The sequence below is a fragment of the Salvelinus alpinus genome, chromosome 32, assembly GCF_045679555.1.
Source record: "Salvelinus alpinus chromosome 32, SLU_Salpinus.1, whole genome shotgun sequence".
Lineage (NCBI taxonomy): Eukaryota > Metazoa > Chordata > Actinopteri > Salmoniformes > Salmonidae > Salvelinus > Salvelinus alpinus.
The window spans coordinates 27,368,610-27,392,445 of NC_092117.1; the positions used below are offsets into that span (position 1 = coordinate 27,368,610).

The following is a 23,836-nucleotide window of genomic DNA, read 5'->3' on the forward strand; positions in this document are numbered from 1 at the left end:
ATTATCACATAGACAGACAGGTATAAACCCAACCCATGTTTTGTAGTGCTGCTCATGTTTTTCCCCTAATCTCACCGTCTATTAACTCCATGTACTATGTCTGTTGTTCTGTACCAATTGCTGTTAATTTGCAAAGCAAATTAATCCAAGTCTATGACATAGGCTTAAAATCCTGGCCTGGGGGACAGATACCTGCTTCTTTTTGCCACCTGTTCTCTTTTCATTTAACATCATTAACTTCTACTATTTTCGGTTCATAGACACTACCCAGCTAAAGTTTCGGAGACGTTCTGTGCTAGTAACTGTTTGTGACTGTTAATTCAGTTCCTAGGACACTTGTTCTTTGTTGGGGCATAGATGACTGATGTTTAGCTACCTATCAGCGACGGCATCCTACGGTTGTTTAAAAAAACATTGTAAAATAACAAATGTTGGCATGGAACGTTCTACTTCATAGCGCTGTAGTTGTGCTTGTGTCAGTTGTGTTTGTCTTCATTTATCTTGGTGAAGTTTGTAGTTTGGTAGTTTGTGTATTTTATATTGTTGAGTAGTACATTTAGTTTGTGTTTTGTTGCCATTCCATGTTGATGACGTGTGACTTTTTGACACCACAAACATTACATAATTTTGTTATTTAGTATGCTACTGTAGCATGCCCCTTTTAATGGATGCCAGGTTGACTATGTACTGGCAGATTCAATTGTGCTTTTTTATAACAACAATGTGAACAACATATTGTGCAATAGTGGAGGAATCAACAAAGAGAGAGTGATTTCCCTGTAGTCTGTCAGGCATGTACCTGTGTCTGTCAGTCCCCTAATCTCAGAGCTGACTGGCCAGAAATCTCCCGAAAGTTAACGACAAGCAGACAGAACTGAAGCGCACACACACACATACTGTGCTATATTGTCTTAGTGATCAATACAGAAGCTATACTATTCGATACAAACTGCCAACACAGCAGTTTCATAAATGAGACAAGACAACACGTTGTGTGTTTACAGTATGGAACAAATATAATTTGGGTACTATTGGGTACTAATTTGGGTACTATTGTGTAAACATGTTTTCTCATGGTAATGCTATTTTGCCTTCAGAAATGTTCAAACTTGCCCAGCAACAATACAAGGCCCAGAGTACCTGGAGGAATTTACAGTAGCATGTCTTTTAAAAGCTGCATGGTATGAAATCTTGAGGCTCGACATACACTGCTACGATAATTCTTCTCCTATTCCCACTTTCCCCCCTGGATTCTGAGACGTTAACCTACTTTCAAGAGGGTGTTTGTGATGCGAGAGAGAGCGAGCGTGTGCGCGCGCGCTTGTGTGTGTGTGTGTGTTGTTTCAGAGGATTGGAGTGAAGTTAAGTTTCCCTTTGAACATGCAGAATAACAGAGATCAGTGCTGTTCATAGGTATTACACCCAACTCGTATTGAGACAGGGAATGAACTGCACAGTGGTGTGAATGTACAGTATAACTCGGACTCCGTCTTTCTTCCTTTGTGTGCTGCAGTCAGCAAAGGGTTAAATCTGGATTTTATATATGGTGGAAACCATCCCTAAGATTTGGGAGTTTTCCATAATCCTTTGTCAGAAATATCCTTAGAATTGCCAGTGTATCTTCTCTTCCATAAAAAGATGGTGGAACACAGCAAATAAACTGTGTGTGTGTGTGTTGCCAGTCCTGTGCATGAGTCCTGTTGACTCCAGTTAGGTAATACAGTCTATGGTTGAAGCTTTAGGTGCAGACTTTCCGAGCTCCGTAGCTGTCTGAGTAGCTCCTATGTCAGTAATTTGTGAATGGATCAAAAGCCTATTTGATCCTCATCACATTGACTCCTGTATTGTTTTTTAGAGCTTGCTTTTCCTTCCTTCCCAAAATCACAAATTCATACAAATGTGATATTATACATGTGCTATTTAGCTGCATAGAATCGCCATTGTCAGCATAGAAGTGTGCTGTGGTAAGCTTCAGTGAGTCTGTTGGCTGGGACAGACAGTCGTTTCTATGCCTTTCTGTATATCTGAAGGGGTTTTACATAAGGGAAAGAAACAACAAACTATCATATTTTATAATCACCTGGTAGTATTTGTTAACCTTTTGATGTCTAAGTTTACTTTAAACCTCTGAGAAGTTAATGTTCTCTGTGAGAATTCATCAATTGTACATGTACTGTACCAGGAACACTTGGAGTGGGATTTTGACAGTGCTAAAAATGGTATCACTTTACATACTCAGCATCATAGCTATCTATTTCAAAACAAATCTACACTCTTTGATTTAAACCCTGCGTGGATCGTCTCTACTTTCTCATAGGTACAATGAGTGGTTTTGAAATAGATACTGTTGTCTCCAGTGTTGGGAGTGACTTCTCTAACACAATCTGCACATTTCTGTTCGGTCAAAATGAAGCCCCAGGTGTCATGCTTCTGTAGGCATTATGTCATGCTTATGCAGACATTATGTCATGCTTACGTAGGCATTATGACAGTCTTATGTATACCCCTTCCAGCCTAACTGAAACTAACCCTCCCCACATGCAGTGCTTACTTACTCAGCATTAAGGGTAAGGATGGTCTGAGACTGAGTACAGTACCCGTATGTGAAGGATTATTCTGCTGCTCTGTTTTCACACTGTACTGTAGTGGCTTCCATCGTGCGATATGACTGTGCTGTCGCCTGTCGATGCCGACCCTGGGTTGGTGTCAACACCATTTCACTTCAGTTTTTTGGAACTCACTGAAATTCAATTCATGCATTTGGATTTTCTTTCCAAATTTTGAATTAAATTCAGTTCCTCATCATGACTGTACTGAAATGTAATTGGTCCCAATCCTGCCCGCCTCCACTCTTTTTCCCCACCCCACGTAATGTGTTGTTGATAACTTTGAGCAATCTCAAACGAGTGAGCCTTACCTTCTACTCTGTTCCCCCTCATCTTTGACAGATACCAATTTTGTTCTTGGGAATGCTCAGATCGTGGACTGGCCCATCGTCTATAGCAACGATGGCTTCTGCAAGCTGTCGGGGTACCACAGGGCGGAAGTCATGCAGAAGAGCAGCACATGCAGGTACAGTACACTGCCTTCCATCTGTTTTGTAGATTTATTTAACAGCAACACTGAACAATAATCGCCTACATCTCAGAAAACACTGAGGTGCAATAGTGCCAGAGTTAGCTTTCTTGTACTTGTTGTTGGGTTCTTCTTCTTCAGCTCATTTTACTCCATAGTTCCTACATGCAGAATTATTTTCAGATACTGTATATTCAATTACCAGATTCTTTGCTTCGTTGATAACCTCTTTTACTTCAGCCCAACAGGATTATATAATTATGCAGAAAAATTTACATTGAAAATAAAAATTGAGTAAAACAAGAGAATCACCTTTCCTTGCCAAACTAAAGCCCATACTCTACAGCTAATCCCAGTCAGCAAAAAATAAGAAACAAACCCCTATTCAGACTCTCCGAAGGTGACTTGTTCAATGTCAGCAAGCTCTGCTTGCTCAGCTCCTAACAAAGCCAGATTAGTTGTTATTGTGTGAAAAAGCATGGGTGTTTTTAAAGCTCTTCTTACGCATTTTACAATTGCTGGGATAAAGGTATTATATTCCTTATTTAAGGTACTATTCTCTGTTCTTTAAGTTCAAACTAAAGTTGTGAGAACAATAAGCACATCTTCCATATAAAAACAACTGTTAACTTGACACCAATACACTTTTCACAGTACTGAGCTGAATTGTACTGGGCGGGCCTGGTGACCACCATAGATGCTCGGACTGTGTTGGGAAGGACAACGTGAGAACATCTGAGCCAGCACAGTGTTGTTTGGGTTGACCATATAGTGGGGAATCAAACACAACATTTCGGTAACCTTTGTCTGGCAATTCTAGCTGAGAAGAACCTCCATCTGAAGGGAACGGCACCGGTCCCAGCGCGTGATGTGTCGAGACATGTTCCTGTCAGGAGTGATGTCAGATGAAGCCGACAGTCTTAGGGAGATGTTGCACCCTAGCAGTTATTGTCCAATAAGAAATGCTTGTCTTAATCTTCTTTTGCAAAACATTTTGCTACAGTGTGCCCTAATGAACACAACCCAGACTGCCGGTGCATGGTGTGTCAAGATATGTTCCTGTCAGGAGTAATGTCAGAAGAAGCGACTAGTCTTTGGGAGCCGTTGCGTCTTCGCTCTTCTCGAGCAGCCCCCAAAATAGTCTCATTAGAATGACCCTGTCATTCACAATTCAAAGCTAACTGAACTCCAGACTTATTTATAGACACACTGGAACAGACCATACCTCGAGAACTGCAATCAGTGGTGTGAAACCAGAGTGTGTTAAACGAGAGAGAGAGAGAGAGAGAGAGAGAGAGAGAGAGAGATTTTCTACATTAATAGTGCAGACATCAAAACTATGAAATAACACATATGGAATCATGTAGTAACCAAAAAAGTGTTAAACAAATCAAAATATATTTTAGATTATTCAATGTAGCCACCCTTTGCCTTGATGAAAGCTTTGCACACTCTTGGCATTCTCTCAACCAGCATCATGAGGAATGCTTTTCCATAAGTCTTGAAGGAGTTCCCACATATGCTGAGCACTTGTTGGCTGCTTTTCTTTCACTGCGGTCCGACTCATGCGAAACCGTTTAAATTGGGTTGAGGTCGGATGATTGCGGAGGCCAGGTCATCTGATGCAGCGCCATCACTTTCCTTCTTAGTCAAATAGCCCGTACACAGCCTGGAGGTGTGTTTTGGGTCATTGTCCTGTTTAAAAACAAATGATAGTCCCACTAAGCGCAAACCAGATGGGATGGCGTATCGCTGCAGAATAAATTACCAGCAGTGTCCCCAGCAAAGCACCATCACACCTCCTCCTCCATGCTTCACATTGGAAACCATACATGCGGAGATCATCCGTTCACCTACTCTGTGTCTCACAAGGTCATGGCGGTTGGAAACAAAAATCTCAAATTTTGGACTCATCAGACCAAAGGACAGATTTCCACTGTTCTAATGCCCACTGCTCGTGTTTCTTGGCCCAAGCAAGTATCTTCTTCTTGTTTGTGTCTTTTAGTAGTGGTTTCTTTGCAGCAATTCGACCATAAAGGCCTGATTCACGCAGTCTCTAGCTGATGTTGAGATGTGTCTGTTACTTGAACTCTGAAGCATTTATTTGGGCTGCAATTTCTGAGGCCAGTAACTCGAAATAATTTTTAGATATGTATAGTGTAATTGATGTGTAGATATGTGTAGTGTAATTGATGTTAATTGATGTGTTCGTGAAGGGCTCATCTGATGAAGAGACCTTGGTCTCAGCATGACTCCCTGCTTAAAGGTTAAATAAAGTGTGTGTGTGTTGCTACAGAGCTGATAGTTGGCTGGCTGATCTTTCTCGTACCTTTCTTGGAAAGAACCTCTGGCCCACTGTGTAGCATCATGATCAGTATGCCACCACTGTGCTGCTGGAGCTAACTGTGTCTTTAAAGATGGATATGTTGTGCATGCGAGAGTAAAAATGGATCAGTGTGCTAACGAAAGCCCTAAGATAGTTGTTTCTCATCCTGGACCACTGCATTTCACAAGATCAATCCAACCAATGAACTAATCATCCAGCCCTTAACCTTCATTAGTTGAATCAGGTTTGTTAGTGGTGGAACCCATCAAATACCAATGTGGTCATTTAATTTGACTCTACATTCTATGGCGGCAGCACCTCTGGGACCACCAGGCCTTTCACATGATCAATTCCACCTCTAGCACACCTGAGTCTAGCTAATGAACCAACACATTAGTTGTTTAATCATCAAGCCCTTGACTAGTTGAATCAGATGGGCTAGAACAGATCTACTAGGCCTGTGTCTACAAACACTTCCTTAGGTGAGAAACAAGACAGTCTGTCTGCCACACCTCTCTGCCCACACTGGTGTAATCTGTGATGGATCTGGGATTTGACTCGCTGATGTTGAGTCACTGTGAGGCCGAGGGACGGAAGTGTGTGTGTGTGTCTTGGAAGAGTCCCCTGACGGCGTCATCTCTTTTAGCATCTACAAGCATCAGCCCATTCAGCCCACAGGGACAGGCCTGTAAGGTAGGGAGAACGTTTAGGCAATGAATACTCCGGGAGGGGGGGGGGGCGAGAGAAATAGACAGTTAAGAGTCAGAGCGAGGGAATGGGAGAGAAGTGAAAAGGACAGAGAATTCAGATTATGACATTGTTTGTGCAATCAGAAGAAAAATTGGTAAGTACACTTAACACACCCTGTTGTCCTCCTTTACACAGACAACAATATTCATGGGCTAACAGCCTTATTTCACTGTTTTGCTCTAACTAACCCACTAACATGTCTACGTACTTGAGTTTTAATGTTTTTTTTGTCATAAAAATAAACACATTGTTTTGTGTTTCCTAGCTTCATGTACGGGGAGCTCACAGACAAAGATACTAGCCAGAAAGTACGGCTAACGTTCGAAAACTACGAGATGAATTCATTTGAAATACTCATGTATAAAAAGAACAGTAAGTACCAATTTAATTTTAAAAAAAGCCTCATAATGCAAATGTATTCAGCCATTTCTTATGAATATGTACAATGATGTTGCAACGCCGCATGGAACAGCACGAACGCTGGAGATCAGGGGCCGCATCCACAAAGCGTCTCAAGAGTAGGAGTGCTGAGCTAGGATCCAATTTGTCTTGTAGATCATAATGAATCAGGGGGGACCTGATCCTAGATCAGCACTCCTACACTCACGTGCTTTGTGAATACAGGCCCAATTATAACTCCCCAAATAAGTTACTGTTGATGGTTGTGTTCCCCATTTGATCGATTTGTATCAAACAAATACTGCTATAGATGAAGCTATGTTTATTCACCAGTGTATGTTCTCTCGTCTCAGGAACGCCGGTATGGTTCTTTGTGAAGATAGCCCCTATACGAAACGAACAGGAAAAAGTGGTGCTGTTTCTGTGCACCTTCAGTGACATCACAGCCTTTAAACAGCCAATAGAAGATGAAACCTCGAAAGGTGAGTGACAGTTTGAGTGGTAGCAGAGGATGTGATCCTACAGTACCTTCCTGGGATAGTCCCCTATAGATGATACAAATCAGTCTATTATACAAAACCTTTAAGGGTAGGCTGTGTGTGTGTGTTTTACAATAAAATATCATAACATTATTATAAAAAATGTGTTTTGTCTAAAGCCTTCATCAGGGTGTTGCTTTTTATCGAAACACATTGTTTTATTAGTAATAACACTGACTAATTAATAAGTTCAATCTTTATGATCTTTTCTAAAACTATTAGCACTCTCATTATCTTCACAAGGACCGCTAACCCCAAACCATGTTTTTTTGTTGCCTCAGGTTGGGGGAAGTTCGCTCGGCTAACTCGTGCTCTGACCAGCAGTAGAGGGGTGTTACAGCAGCTACAGCCTACTGTACACAAGGGAGAGAACGTTCACAAGCACTCCCGCCTAGCTGAGGTACACTCATAGTTCTGTCTGTTGGGAATGTTTATATCTCTACTCTCATAAAGCTAAGGCATGCGTCTGTATTTATGTCTGTTGTGAATGTTTATAACTCTACTCTCATAAAGCTAAGCCATGCGTGTGTATGGGGGAAGATGTGTGTGAGCTTGTTGCCATTCCATTTGGCTATGGGTGAGGCATGTGCCCCCGTGCTGTGTACTCATTTGTCTCTGTCCTTTGTGATTACAGAGATGCACGGAAATGACACATGTACACTCATATACACACTCGCGCGCACACACACACACTTGTCTCCCACACACCATATATGGATGTAACAATCTGTAAGCAACCTTTAAGTGAACTGTAACCTCTCTGTTTACCCCAAACCCTTCTTTGATTTTATTCAATCAAACTCATCAAAGATATACAATCTGCAGGTCCTCCAGCTGGGCTCAGACATCCTCCCCCAGTACAAGCAGGAGACGCCCAAGACGCCGCCCCACATCATCCTCCACTACTGCGCCTTCAAGACCACCTGGGACTGGGTCATCCTCATCCTGACTTTCTACACCGCCATCATGGTTCCTTACAACGTCTCCTTCAAGGTCTGAACCTTTGAATTGAATTACATATCATTTATCCCTGACCAAGATGGCTGCCATTATTTACATTTTTGTCATTTAGCAGATGCTCTTATCCAGACCAACTTACAGTTAGTGCATTCATCTTAATTAATATAGCTATGTGAGACAACCACATGTCACAGCCGTAGTAAGTACATTTTTCCTCAATAAAGAAGCTATCAGCAAAGTCAGTGCTTGTTGGAAAAGACCAGTGCACGAAATATAGTGCATTATCCTATCTAGGGTGCCATTTGGGACTGAACCAAACTCAACCATAACAAACAGTATATTATCAACACATTCTAGAGCTATGCAGGCTTGTGACATCAACCACTCTATTTTCTGTTATAAAGTGTCTCTTCTCTACAAAAATAAGGATCCTGTCCTCAGGGATACAATATAGATGTAATAACATTGTAATAATTTATTATAAATGTAATAATCTCGGATGTATAATAGATTATTTCCCCTACTGTAACACGGATTCTCTGCTCTACTAAGATTATCTCTGCTCTACTAAGATTCTCTCTGCTCTACTAAGATTCTCTCTGCTCTACTAAGATTCTCTCCGCTCTACTAAGATTCTCTCCGCTCTACTAAGATTCTCTCCGCTCTACTAAGATTCTTTCTGCTCTACTAAGATTCTCTCTGCTCTACTAAGATTCTCTCCGCTCTACTAAGATTCTCTCCGCTCTACTAAGATTCTCTCTGCTCTACTAAGATTCTCTCCGCTCTACTAAGATTCTCTCCGCTCTACTAAGATTCTCTCCGCTCTACTAAGATTCTCTCCGCTCTACTAAGATTCTCTCCGCTCTACTAAGATTCTCTCCGCTCTACTAAGATTCTCTCCGCTCTACTAAGATTCTCTCCGCTCTACTAAGATTCTCTCTGCTCTACTAAGATTCTCTCCGCTCTACTAAGATTCTCTCCGCTCTACTAAGATTCTCTCCGCTCTACTAAGATTCTCTCTGCTCTACTAAGATTCTCTCCGCTCTACTAAGATTCTCTCTGCTACTGTACCAAAGATTCTCTCCGATACTATACCAAAGATTCTCTCCTCTCCTCTTCCAGACCAAGCAGAACAACGTGACGTGGTTGGTGGTGGACAGCATTGTAGACGTTATCTTCCTGGTGGACATCGTGCTCAACTTCCACACTACCTTTGTGGGCCCGGCCGGAGAGGTCATCTCTGACCCGAAGCTCATCAGAATGAACTACCTGAAGACCTGGTTCGTCATCGACCTGCTCTCCTGCCTGCCTTACGACGTCATCAACGCATTCGAGAATGTGGACGAGGTCAGTAGTGTGTGTGTGTGTGTGTGTGTGTGTGTGTGTGTGTGTGTGTGTGTGTGTGTGTGTGTGTGTGTGTGTGTGTGTGTGTGTGTGTGTGTGTGTGTGTGTGTGTGTGTGTGGTGGGTGTTCGTCATCGACCTGCTTTCCTGCCTGCTCTATGAACTCATCAACGTCTTCTAAAATTTGGACGAGGTCAGTCAGGTCTGACAATATATTGGTAATTTAGCTTTTACAGCTTTTATAGTTTAGTAAAATGTTGTTTATGCCATGTAGACATTTGCAGCTAAAAGCTGAATTGCAGTACAGTCTAGGGTTCTGTGTAGAATTTATTGTGCTCTGCCTCTGGAGGATATGTGGACAGCAGCACATACTAAACATTCAGTGGGACTTTACCCCACATCCCTGGTGTTGCCCCTGCTAGCACCATGACCCAGTAGTCTAAGCCCAGTGAGCCATTTGAACCAGCCATTAAATTATTGAAATGTCAGAGCATTTCCTTTCCTGTCTGACCATTTAAGTTATGTTTGGCTAATGACAGCACCTACTGTCCTAATCCTCATAATCTGATGTCCTAATCCTTACCCCTCCAGAAACCCAACACCACCTTTTCTGTCTTTTCCTGACTACCCAGAGCGCCGCCTGTTATATTGGCTTATATTACTAGACGTGTGTGTGTGTCTAGATATGAGTTCAACCTGTTAACCAGTTTATATTACTGGAAGTCAGGCTCCATTTGAATGGCCACAAACCTGCCCGCATTTATTTGTCTTATGGCAGCCATATTCAGTTATAAGGGTGGGTTGTTGGTTTTAATATGTGACACCGTCTTGTGTGTGTGTGTGTGTGTGTGTGTGTGTGTGTGTGTGTGTGTGTGTGTGTGTGTGTGTGTGTGTGTGTGTGTGTGTGTGTGTGTGTGTGTGTGTGTGTGTGTGTGTGCGCGTCACAGTAAATAAAGACCCCTCTGGTTTTTGCGGTTCTCTGAGTCTCCACGTTTACGACCAGAAGCTGCTCACCAAAAGATAAGGAGGGAATGCAAGGAAAGGGAGGATTCTCTTTGAATAGAAAGAAAATATCCTCCAAAGAGAAGCATATTAGCCCCGTCCCTCCTACCCTCCACACACATTATTAAATGATGGAATTAAACCCATTTATCCATGAGTTTTAAATCATTGAGTCACAGGCAAATCCCTTGCAGAAAAACCACATGATTTCACTTGTGGAAAATCACATGACTTGTGTTTTTGGAACACTTTACATGTGATCATGTTTTCACATGTGTAGTTCCATGTTATCACATGTTGCTTTATATGTTGTCACATGTTATCAAATTAACTTCATATAAGATTATCTGATCACATTAAACATGTGTTTTTGGAACACTTCACAAATTCATGTTTTTTCCTTAAGGGGAATTATGACTGACTGCTGCAGCAATAGGAAATATACACAGAGTTTACAAAACATTACATACTCTTTCTATGACAGACTGACTAGGTGAATGTTATGATCCCTTATTGATGTCACTTGTTACATCCACTTCAATCTGTGTAGATGAAGGGGAGGAGACAGGTTAAATAAAGAATTTTTAAGCCTTGAGATAATTGAGACATGAATCGTGTATGTGTGCCGGTGAATGGGCAATACAAAATATTTAAGTGCCTTTGAACGGGGTACGGTAGTAGGTGCCAGGCACACAGATTTGTGTCAATCGCTGTCACACTGCTGGGTTTTTCACGCTCAACAGTTTCCTGTGTGTGTCAAGAATGGTCCACCACCCAAAGGACATCCAGCCAACTTGACACATCTGTGGGAAGCAAGGGAGTCAACATGGGCCAGCATCCCTGTGGAATGGTTTCGACATCTTGTAGAGTCCATGCCCTGATAAATTGAGGCTGTTCTGAGGGCAAAAGGGGGTGCAGCTCAATATTAGGAAGGTGTTCCTAATGTTTTGTCCGCTCAGTGTATTATTGCTGTCATTTTAAATCTATGAAGTGCTATGTAATTTTTGGTTACTTAGGGTCAGTCTCCTTACCAGATAATTCTGTAGTGTGTCAGTAGTCACACAACCCCATGGTGATGATGGTATCGATAGATTTGGAAACACCTGTTTCAAATCTGTAAGTCTAAGGTAAACATGTTTCAGAGGCACAGGGTTGGGTTCCATTTCAATTTAGTCAATTCATGAAGTGAACTGATATTGCTTTTGAATGAGGCAAATGGGAATTGGACTTTTCATTTTTTTTTTTCTGACTTAAAATAGAATTGACACCAACCTTAGATTAATAATTGGAGATGACGCCGATATATTATAAGTCCCAGACTGTCTTGGGTATGAGTAACAGACATTTATGAGTTCCTAATCTCGGAAACCCAGAACAAAAACCTTGCGTAATTGCGTCAGATGCTCGATTTAGTTCTTCGATTTAGTTCCACCCCCCCTCTCTGGTTGCAAGTTACGGGCAAGTCTATGGGCCAAATGTCTCCCCTCCCATTTCGAAAATTTGAAAGATGTGAACACCTGTGAATCGTGATTGGTCCAAATGATTAGTGGCAAACAATCTGCATACCAAAATAGAATTCCTCATTAGTCGTCAAATCCACACAGTCTGACAGACACTACGATACCAGTTATGTATACCCTGTCTGTCACTCTCTTATCCTTTTGAAATGAGCTGGCTGACATACCATTTTTCTCTTCAGGGGAAGGGTTGGGAAACAGATCGAGGTCACTGTGAGGGTAATTAGTCATATTGTCCCCTCCAGTATTACCTTGTGAACAGGGTAGGGTAGGTTACTTTCTAAATGTAATCTGTTACTAGTTACCTGTCAAAATTGTAAACAGTAATATCACTTTTGGATTACCCAAACTCAGTAACGTAATCTGATTACATTCAGTTACTTTTAGATGACTTTCCCCTTAAGAGGTATTAGAAGAAGACAATGTATGTTACCAATTGAACGACATCTATTACAGGATAAATCAATGTTAAAGTTTATATAGCTGGCCATACATGAATGTTAAATTTTACTTTGTGGGTTGGTTATGTAGGCTTCTTCTAACCCATCGCTTTCTACTACATATAATAATAATACGATTTAACTATATATATATTATATAATTTATAAATCCAAAAATGGATGTAGAAACTACAGGTAGACTTAAAAAGGGGCAATCAAAAGTGTGTGAGTTTGAGCATGTGTCCATTAGGTCTATGGATGTATTTCTTTTATCAGCATGAATTAGATTGAGTAATAAAAGCCCTACTTTTATTCTATAGGCTGGGATCCACACTAGCATTTTTTTACTGGCTGTCCACTGGTTTCAAAAACAATGATTGACAGGCAGCTGAAACTTCTTGAATTGAACCATTATTGGGTTCAAATATACATTTAGATTTGTGAACAACCATCCACAACAACCACAATCCGTCAGGCGCAAATAGCTAAATGTAAGAGCAGCAGTGTGATTCACATCAATGTGCTTTGTAGATATCAATAATAAATGATATCCATATCGCTGTAGACTACACTACTACTGTCATCCTTACCGCCAAGCGTTTATTCAAGTTGGATGATCTTTGGATGCCGACAGAAGTCGCACCATTGGAAGACCATAGCTTGGACTGTAGCCTACAAAAGCCCATTCCTACGATCCATCAAATACATTTGGTGTGTCATCAGACTCGCTCAGGTGGAAAAAACTTTTTTCAATTCTGATTTGAATGTCATTGAGAAAACAGAGAAGTGTCAAAGATCTTTTTTGCAAACATCCTTTCTGAATTTAAAAGTAATCCTCAAAGTAATAATCTAGTTTTTCAAGTGTCTGTAATCTGATTGATTTATTTTTTGCTGGTAACGGATTACAGTTGCCATTTTTTTGTAATCCCTTACATGTAACGGATTAAATGTAATATGTTGCTCCCTAACCCTGCTTGTGAAGAAGATCTCATAAAATGGAGCTGGGAGAAGAGTCTGCTAGCCTAATTCTTTGTGTTTTACATGTGAATTCTACCTCTAGCAGTCAGTACAGCATTTGGTTTGGAGACTGACGTCTCACTGAAGTGCAGTGAAATGCATTGTTAGTTTCTCAACGTGCAAGGAGAGAGATGCAAAGAGACAAAAAAAAAAAAATCTTTGTCTTTTCTCTCTCTATCTCCCCTTTTCTATAGATTTTCTTTCTTCTAAAAATAACTTGTCCGTCTGGTTTGACGTCTGCTATAATTATGTGCCAAGGGATTCGGGATTTCTCCTGTCGTCATGTAAATGAGATCTCTGGTGGAGGGGATAGCTGCTGTACCATAGCGTTAGCACAGCTAGCCAGCCGCAGAGCTACAGCCATAGAACTAGAATTAGCGTAGCCTTCAAAGTGTAGCCGTAGTGTTAGCAGCGCCGCTAGCCAGACGTGCAGCTGCAGGACTGGATCTGTGTATGAACATTTACCAACCAATGTGTGATTGGCTATGCAGAGGAATATGTGCATAGGCCTACACATATACAAAGAGTACATCTCAGATGTGTGTGTGTGAGAGAGGTCTAACATTAATAGTAATTGGTCAAATGGAGCTCTGACCAAACAGGAAGCTGAACCGTAACCCGGAGTCATTTAAGATGCAATAAATCCCTCTACAATCAATACACTCCATTTCCCTTCCCCCAATTTAAGCCAAATCGGCACCTCTAAAGTTTCTCACAATCAATCCCACAGCCAATTATTGTTAAAAACAGTGCCAAGTCTATCTAATGGATAGTAACATTGAATAAAACATGATTTGGGGGTTTCTTTGAAGTCTTTAAATATTGTTCAGGTCCATTCTGATCTCAAGCTATTTCTCGTGACAGATCTGAGTCCGTATTCAGAGTCTCAGAGTAAGAGTGCTGGTATAGTTAAATAAAGGTTAAATTAAAAAATCTATAAATATAGGAACAGTTTTGCCTTTTAGATCAGAATGAATGAATGATTATATGGACAGGTGAAATTATATCCTCGATAGATCTACATTCCTATTCTGACACGCTTAGTGAATACAGCCCTGGAGCTATTGGAGAGGTTCACTGCTTATAGGGATGGCCATCCATTGTCATTTGAGATGTCCGATTTTCTCCATGCAAGCCTTTTTATTATAAATAACGTTCTCTCCCTTACTGAATACGGCCCCTGACGCTATTGGATATGTGAAAGCACAGGGTGTAATAGAGGGTCAATGCACGTAAATTCCATTTAAGCACCTTTTTAGTTTGAATTCTAACGTTTAATGCATCTCTGGCTCATTGTACCATGCAGGGTTTACGTGTCAACAGATTTACAGATGGATAATGATACACTACTAGGCCTATTGATTACTCAGGTCACCTTCATTATTAGCATGCACTGCACAATGTGCACACTGTTCTCACACACACACACACACACACACGCTTGCATGCACATGCACACTGTTGCCCCTATAGGCCCAGGGCAGGGGTGTCAAACTCATTCTACAGAGGGCCGACTGTCTGCAGGTTTTTCTTTTTTTCTTTTAATTAAGACGTAGACAATCAGGTGAGGGTAGTTCCTTAATAATTAGTGACCTTCATTCATCAATCAAGTACAAGGGAGGAGCGAAAAAACCCAGACACTCAGCCATCGTGGAATGTGTTTACATGTGGCCTAGGGCTACAAACGGTTGCTACCTTCAGTTGTCATTTAGACAAACCAAACTAGACTCAAGTTAGGAGCCAGTATTGTGTGTGTGCATGCCTCCGTTTGTGCCTACATCTGTGGTAGCGTCCTGATGTGTCCCTTTGTGAGTTGTTGGTGGATGAAGGACTTGGCTGTGTCGGTGGTATAAAGTGCTGCAGTGGTGCTTAACAGGCTGATGCTAACAGGACTGTGAGAGGCACCAAGTCTATTGTATATGCAGGTACAGCACTTTGTCGGCCTCTAGTCTTTCAGCTTCTCAACTCGCGCCGCGGATAATGCTGACAGACACCAGGACATTCACTGTCAGCCTGATGAGGCTCTGTCCTGCCAGCTGCTATGGACAGGGAAAACAAGGCTCTGTCCAGCCAGCTGCTATGGACAGGGAAAACGAGGCTCTGTCCAGCCAGCTGCTATGGACAGGGAAAACGAGGCTCTGTCCAGCCTGCTGCTATGGACAGGGAAAACAAGGCTCTGTCCAGCCAGCTGCTATGGACAGGGAAAACAAGGCTCTGTCCAGCCAGCTGCTATGGACAGGGAAAACAAGGCTCTGTCCTGCCAGCTGCTATGGACAGGGAAAACAAGGCTCTGTCCAGCCAGCTGCTATGGACAGGGAAAACGAGGCTCTGTCCAGCCAGCTGCTATGGACAGGGAAAACGAGGCTTTGTCCAGCCAGCTGCTATGGACAGGGAAAACGAGGCTCTGTCCAGCCAGCTGCTATGGACAGGGAAAACGAGGCTCTGTCCAGCCAGCTGCTATGGACAGGGAAAACAAGGCTCTGTCCAGCCAGCTGCTATGGACAGGGAAAACAAGGCTCTGTCCAGCCAGCTGCTATGGACAGGGAAAACAAGGCTCTGTCCAGCCAGCTGCTATGGACAGGGAAAACGAGGCTCTGTCCAGCCAGCTGCTATGGACAGGGAAAACAACATATACATTTCTGTATGACTGGGGATTCATGTGGCCTAATGTCATTAGAGGGCTTGATCATCAAGTAATTTTAGTACTTTTGGTTGTACATTTGCTCACGTGAATCATCTAAACTCAGCAAAAAAATAAACGTCCCTTTTTCAGGACCCTGTCTTTCAAAGAAAACTCGTAAAAATCAAAATAACTTCACAGATCTTCTTTATAAAGGGTTTAAACACTGTTTCCCATGCTTGTGTAACGGATGTGAAATGGCTAGCTAGTTAGCGGTGGTGCGCGCTAATAGCCTTTCAATCGGTGACGTCACTTGCTCTGAGACCTTGAAGTAGTGGTTCCCCTTGCTCTGCAAGGGCCGCGGCTTTTGTGGAGCGATGGGTAACGATGCTTCGTGGGTGACTGTTGTTGATGTGTGCAGAGGGTCCCTGGTTCGCGCCCGCGTCGGGGCGAGGGGACGGACGTAAAGTTAAACTGTTACATTGATGCTGTTCTGCCATGGCCAGCAAAGAGCCCGCATCTGAATCCCTTTGAGCACGTCTGGGACCTGTTGGATCGGAGGGTGGGGCTAGGGCCATTCCCCTCAGAAATGTCTGGGTACTTGCAGGTGCCTTGGTGGAAGAGTGGGGTAACATCTCACCGAAAGAACGGGCAAATCTGGTGCAATCCATGAGGATGAGATGCACTGCAGTACTTAATGCAGCTGGTGGCCACACCAGATACTGACTGTTACTTTTGATTTTGACCCCCCCCTTTGTTCAGGGACACATTATTCCATTTATGTTAGTCACATGTCTGTGGAACTTGTTCAGTTTATGTCTCAGTTGTTGAATCTTGTTAAGTTTGCTGAAAAAAACGCAGTTGACAGTGAGAGGACGTTTCTTTTTTTTGCTTGATAAAGGATTTGTGAAGCATCTACATACAGTAGGCTTGATAAAGGATTTGTGAAGGCTTATTTTAGGCATTAAAGTTATAACATTATAAAGGCCTCAACATGCTTTATACCTACAAGGGATAAGTACAGCGTTACTAAGATATGTTTAGTTTGAAAGTTAGCTAACACATTCAAATTGTTTTCTGTTAACCACAAACATTCGCTAATGTTAGCTTACAGCCGGGGGCAGTCTATGGCGAACGTGTCTGTTTCGAGTCTAAACTGCCACTACAAATAATCAAGTGGAAATGTAGACTTTCTATGACATGTACTAGGAATAGCAACGTTTTTTCAGTTTGCAGCTAAAAAGCCACAGTAATCTGAGGACGGAGTAGAGTTGAGATCGTATAGGGTGGAGCCTAATCAATCAAAGGAGTTATTGAGAACGGAGGACAACTCAAATCAGATGCCACACCCTTACATATCTTTGCTTGCAATCATATCATGAGTGACCTGCATAATTTCACACATATAACTTAAAATGGTCTTTCCATCGTTCTCTGTGCCCCAGATCACACAGCAGAGGCCTCAACTCGTGACAATCCGACCTTGAACTGGCTCAAGCTGTATCCATAGTAGCAGATGTTTCTCTGCTCTCATTGTTCAACTGAAAGTTGTATCAGTTTCATTTCAACCAACGTCTGCAATGATGCATGTATACGGAAATCAGGATGACTACATAATCTTGAGACAGAAGAATAATTGTCTCACTGCCTGAGCTGTTTGTCTTTTAACCCCCAAGGTTATTATACCATGCTACTCTGATCACCAAACTGTAGGCGTAATTGCCATGCAATTCATTATGTACTATGCCCTTGCGTCTAAGATGTAACTTGTGCTCACATATTGCATATTGAATGTAAATGCATGTATCCAGAAGAATTCGCTATTCAATTTGTGACTTCGACCACCTCCATGGCCTCGCGTCTCCTCTCTCTCCAGCCTTGTCATCTTATCAGAAATTACAGGTCTATAGATCCTTACAAAAATTACCTAAACTCAGCAAAAAAAAGAAACGTCCTCTCTCTGTCAACTGCATTTATTTTCAACAAACGTAACGTGTAAATATTTGTATGAACATAACAAGATTCAACAACTGAACAAGTTCCACAGACATGTGACTAACAGAAATTGAATAATGTTTCCCTGAACAAAGGGGGGGTCAAAATCAAAAGTAACAGTCAGTATCTGGTGTGGCCACCAGCTGCATTAAGTACTGCAGTGCATCTCCTCCTCATGGATTGCACCAGATTTTCCAGTTCTTGCTGTGAGATGTTACCCCACTCTTCCACCAAGGCACCTGCAAGTTCCCAGACATTTCTGGGGGGAATGGCCCTCACCCTCCGATCCAACAGGTCCCAGACGTGCTCAATGGGATTGAGATCCGGGCTCTTCGCTGGCCATGGCAGAACACTGACATTCCTGTTTTGCAGGAAATCACGCACAGGACGAGCAGTATTGCTGGTGGCATTGTCATGCTTGAAGGTCATGTCAGGATGAGCCTGCAGGAAGGGTACCACATGAGGGATGAGGATGTGTTCCCTGTAACGCACAGTGTTGAGATTGCCTGCAATGACAACAAGCTCAGTCCGATGATGCTGTGACACAACGCCCCAGACCATGACGGACCCTCCACCTCCAAATCGATCCCGCTCCAGAGTACAGGCCTCGGTGTAACGCTCATTCCTTCAACGATAATCGCGAATCCGACCATCACCCCTGGCGAGACAAAACTGCGACTCGTCAGTGAAGAGCACTTTTTGCCAGTCCTGTCTAGTCCAGCGATGGTGGGTTTGGGCCCATAGGCGACATTGTTGCCGGTGATTTCTGGTGAGAATTGTGCATTCCTGGTGTAACTCGGGCAGTTGTTGTTGCCATTTTAGGGACCCTGGGCCACATCTGCAGTCCTCATGCCTCCTTGCAGCATGCCTAAGGCACGTTCACGCAGATGAACAGGGACCCTGGGCATCTTTCTTTTGGTGTTTTTCAGAGTCAGTACAAAGGCCTCTTTAGTGTCCTAAGTTTTCAGAACTGTGACCTTAATTGCCTACTGTCTGTAAGCTGTTAGTGTCTTAACAACCGTTCCGCAGGTGCATGTTCATTAATTGTTCATGGTTCATTGAACAAGCATGGGAAACAGTGTTTAAACTAATTTACAATGAAGATCTGTGATGTTATTTCGATTTTTACGAATTTTCTTTGAAAGACAGTGTCCTGAAAAAGGGACGTTTCTTTTTTTGATGAGTTTATTTGCAGCTTCACTGTAATATTTTGGATTGTGCATTGAATCGGTCAACTGAAATTGTTACTAGGTAACATGTTCATCGCATTCCACCATGCTCAATAAACCACATTAGTAATACAAATAAAGTCTAACAGAGATTAGGTTTAGTGTCTCAACTTTTTGTATTTTTTATCACATTATCCTTTTTACATTAATGTGATTTACCTAATAATTTGTATATGTTTAAAGTTGTTTTGTTTTTATTTGATCTTCTTTTCGGTTTTGATCATGCTTACTACTTTCTTTCTTTTCTTCTTCATCCCCCTGTTTCATTCTGTTTGCATGGTCCCTCTGCCTGTGTTTATTTGTGGAACGTGAAGAACTGGAACCATCGAGCTGTCACTCAAGTAGGCCTTTCATTATCAAACTCACTGAGTTGGTTTGGGTCAAAATATGATGCAGTTGTGTTAATCCTGGTATATGTTTGCACCTGAAGTAATGGCTCTTAAAATACAGAACAACCCTACTGTTTCCATAGAACTGAGACATTATTTAAATCTCTTGCTGCTTCTCTGTCGCTCTCTGTCTTTCTCTCTGTCGCTCTCTCTGTCTTTCTCTCTGTCTCTGTCTCTCTCTCCCTCTCTCTATCTCTGTCTCTCTCTCTCTCTCTCTCTCTCTCTCTCTCTCTCTCTCTCTCTCTCTCTCTCTCTCTCTCTCTCTCTCTCTCTCTCTCTCTCTCTCTCTCTCTCTCTCTCTCTCTCTCTCTCTCTCTCTCTCTCTCTCTCTCTCTCTCTCTCTCAGGGGATCAGCAGTCTGTTCAGTTCTCTGAAGGTGGTCCGGCTGCTGCGTTTGGGCAGGGTAGCTCGTAAACTGGACCACTACATTGAGTATGGAGCCGCCGTCCTCGTCCTGTTGGTGTGTGTCTTCGGCCTGGCTGCCCACTGGCTGGCCTGCATCTGGTACTGTTCTGACTGCTTTACTGTATATTAAAAGTATATTCAGTGAAATGATGTTGCCACGAGCAGCATTGCAATAGCGACATGCAAGACTTTGCTCTCACACAGTCACACAAAGTATCTGAGCATGTGCACGGGTTCACTTCACGCTGTTACAACATGGTAGGTACGGGACAAAACAGAGGAGAAGTTTAAGCTCCTGCTTCAACGGTCTTAGTTAAGGAAATTGTCCCACTATGCTGTTTACATTGTGCATCTACGTCATATCACTGAGTCTGCCTTTAATGTGTTATGACATGACAGTACTTTCCAACCCTCTCATCCAGGACCACCAGATGTTGCAGATATTTGCGGTAGCCCTAAACTGGCACACCTGATTTTAACTAGTCAAGCCTTGACGATTAGACAACAAAGATGTAAACCGTCTGGTGGTCCCCAAGGAAAGGGTTGGCAAAACCTGTTATAGGAGTTAGTCATGTGATATGAAGCCATTTTGTAGGTACCCTTCAAAATAAACTTTTATCATATTTTGATATATGATCACAGTAGTCAAAACAATCTGGCTACTGTATTTGTTAATTGCATATGTCTTCAGTGTTTCTTAATCCATCCCCCTCTGATCCCCAACCGTGGCATGCTTTTGTTCTACCACACCTAATTTAATGAATCAAGAAGATTAGTTGTGGATTAGTGTTCAAGTTGAATCAGATGTCCTAGCGGTGGATTAGAACAAAAATGGAAAGTGAAACGACTTGGGAGTCAATGAGTAACGGGTTGAGAAACAGCGCCTTTAAAAAACGTCATGCTCTGTAGTGTTGACAATGTCATGTGGGAGAAGTACGTTTCTGTTTCTCACCAGCATTGACATGCATTATTTTCTAACATTCGTCTTAATCCCCTAAGCAAAGTGAACCAACCTCTGACCTGTGTTGTAGAGGTAGCCTTAACTCTAACACTAACCCTAAACCTAACCCCTACCCCTAAACATAAACCTATCCCTTCCCGTAACCCTAACTCCTACCCCTAAACATAAACCTATCCCTTCCGTTACCCCTTAACCCTAGCCCCTGCCCCTGCCCCTAAACATAAACCCTACCCCTAAACAGAAACCTATGCCTTCCCATCCCCCTTAAACCTAACCCCTACCCCTAAACATAAACCTAGCCCCTACCCCTTAACCATAACCCCTAAACCTAACCCCTACCCCTAAACATAAACCTAGCCCCTACCCCTTAACCATAACCCCTAAACCTAACTCCTACCCCTAACATGGTTCTTTCTCTTCTCAACCTAACCGGTATCACCTGGTTGGTTGTCTAACTAGGCTTTAACAATAAAGGATACATTTTTTTAAGCAAACTTCCATTGTTCTACCAAGAGTGGCTGAATATCTTTTTATCTTGACTGACTATAACAGGTACAGTATTGGTGACTATGAGGTGATAGACGAGGAAACGGGCATCCTGCGGACAGACAGCTGGCTGTACATGCTGGGGGAGACGGTGGGCTCTCCATACCGCTTCAACGCTAGCGGGACAGGGAAATGGGAGGGCGGCCCCAACAAAGACTCGGTCTACATCACATCTCTATACTTCACCATGACCTCTCTGACCAGTATAGGGTTTGGAAACATCGCCCCCACCACCGACGGAGAGAAGATCTTCGCTGTCGCCATGATGATGATCGGATGTGAGTACATGGGACTCCATGTTTTTTTTGTCATGATCTAAGGCAATGTTTCCCAATCCTCTCCTGGAGTACCCCCATCCAGTCCACATATGATGTATTCCAGAATTATCGCCGCTGATTTAACAGAAGGGCTTGATGGTTAGTTGACCATTTGAATCAGCTGTGGATTCTGGAATACATTCTGGACTGGCTGGGTGAACTCTGAGAGGTTTGGGAAACAGATCTAAGGGTTAAGGGTTCCTTTATGTTTTCTTTTCCCCCTTGTGGTAGCATTCTGAATGAATAAATGATCCTCTCAAGTCTCATGATGGAATGTTGTTGTTGTTGTTAGAATTTAATTCATTGGTTCTATATAAAGAGAACACTGGAGCAGCTTGATCTGGTAATATTGTCATGTTCACCCCATCATACATTTGGGCTCCACTGACCCTAAAAGGCCAAGGCAGTCAAAATTCAGTTTTCCCTCTGTTTTGTATCATATTGTACCACAGCTGATGAAACTAACACTGTAAAAGTCAAATTTGATCGTTGTTATTTCCTGATAGTTGCTTGTTGAAAATGCAATCTACATAGGAACTTCTAATCAGCAGGTTTTTTATTGGTGGAGTTTTGGCTTGCCTGGTGACGTCACCAGACGGTATAAATTTAATAGACCAATAACAAAGAGCATTCCAAACCTCTCTGTCAATATCAGCTAGTTTTCACATTTACATCACATTAGGCTCCTCCATCACTTTGGTGCTATTCCCTTCCCCACTCAGACCACTCCCAGTGAGTCCTAGCAAAATTATTGCTTGAGAAATATATATTTTTAAAAACCATTTTCTGACACTATTTCGCATCATTATATTTGCATCACAACGGCATGAGCATTTGTATGCAAATAACAAGTGTTTGCCACTCCTGAGCTCTTTGAAACGTTCATTCAGGGGTGATGAATCATCTAACCTGGTGAGATTCAATTAGTCTTACACCTCTCTTCCATACTGTAGCTCTCAATCTCTCTCCAACAATATGGCTGCTGTTACCGTAACTCACATGATCACCAATATCATGTCTGTCAGTGGTTATGGCAAAATGTAGGGAATGATAATCACCTAGCCATCCTTTTTATTCCATCCATCCATTTCGCAAGGCTACGTCTAAAGACAGCCAGAGACTGACACACACATGCCATATAGGGCACAGACCGTAGACCAGTTATATGGCTGGCTGGCTCTCAGTTGTCTAGGAGTAACTGCAGCAGGAGAACCAGGAGAAATATACTAGGCAGGATCAATTGAGCTGAGCAATCCCCCTGCAATCACTCACTACCTCCAGCACCATCTGCCTCAGCTCCTCTCACACCCTGGGTGCGTCCCAAATGGCACCCTATTCCTTACCTAGTGCACTACTTTTGGCCAGAGCCCTATGGACCCTGGTCAAAAGTAGTACACTACATAGGGAACAGGGTGCCGTTTGGGACGCAGACCCTGTTTCTCACTACTTTACAGCACCCACAGAACAACAGGTTCAGATGCACTCCCTGCACCTCAGCCTCCGTTTCCATGGTGAGAGACAAAGAGGGAGACGGTGAGAGGTACAGCGGTTGTACAGGTGCATTTCAGTACTCTGAATTGGTTTCTCTCCTTGTTTCCATTTCATAACCTGCAGAGCTCCAAGGTTGTTTTGTGCAACATTGTGGCATAAATTAAGTCCTAGTAGGGATTCTATACACTTTAACGAAGGGGACACAATCCAAGAGTTGGGGTTTGTGTATTGTGAAGGTCATGCTGTAGGTTTTGTTCTGAATAGAAAGAAGCTTGGAAAAGCATCAGAAGATTCAAGTGGAATGACTACTGTATGATTCCATCCAGTTTAAACCCTGACAGACTATTCCATTATTTGCTATAAAAATGTCAGACTCGGCACGATTCTATTTTTACCAACTGCTGTGATTTGTTATTGGCAGCAGCCGAAGATCACATCATTGACAGCGTAGTTATACAGCTGTCTTGTCACTATAGCAACGGTTGGCCCTGAGCATTATAGGGTTTTTGACAACT

General features: G+C 42.5%; 1 protein-coding gene across 2 annotated transcripts in view; it reads left to right on the forward strand.

Annotated features, from left to right (window-relative positions):
* The window catches only part of LOC139562564 (voltage-gated delayed rectifier potassium channel KCNH1-like), a 96,405-nt gene that overhangs the window by 3,207 nt on the left and 69,362 nt on the right, over positions 1-23,836 (forward strand). The window contains exons 2-9 of one of the 2 annotated variants that reach the window (XM_071380335.1): positions 2,949-3,072; positions 6,417-6,523; positions 6,904-7,032; positions 7,371-7,489; positions 7,900-8,082; positions 9,172-9,396; positions 19,948-20,105; positions 21,520-21,791. In XM_071380335.1, the coding sequence (XP_071236436.1) occupies positions 2,949-3,072; positions 6,417-6,523; positions 6,904-7,032; positions 7,371-7,489; positions 7,900-8,082; positions 9,172-9,396; positions 19,948-20,105; positions 21,520-21,791 (1,317 nt within the window). The remainder of the gene's footprint in view (positions 1-2,948; positions 3,073-6,416; positions 6,524-6,903; positions 7,033-7,370; positions 7,490-7,899; positions 8,083-9,171; positions 9,397-19,947; positions 20,106-21,519; positions 21,792-23,836) is intronic. The other variant, XM_071380337.1, reaches the window with a different exon arrangement.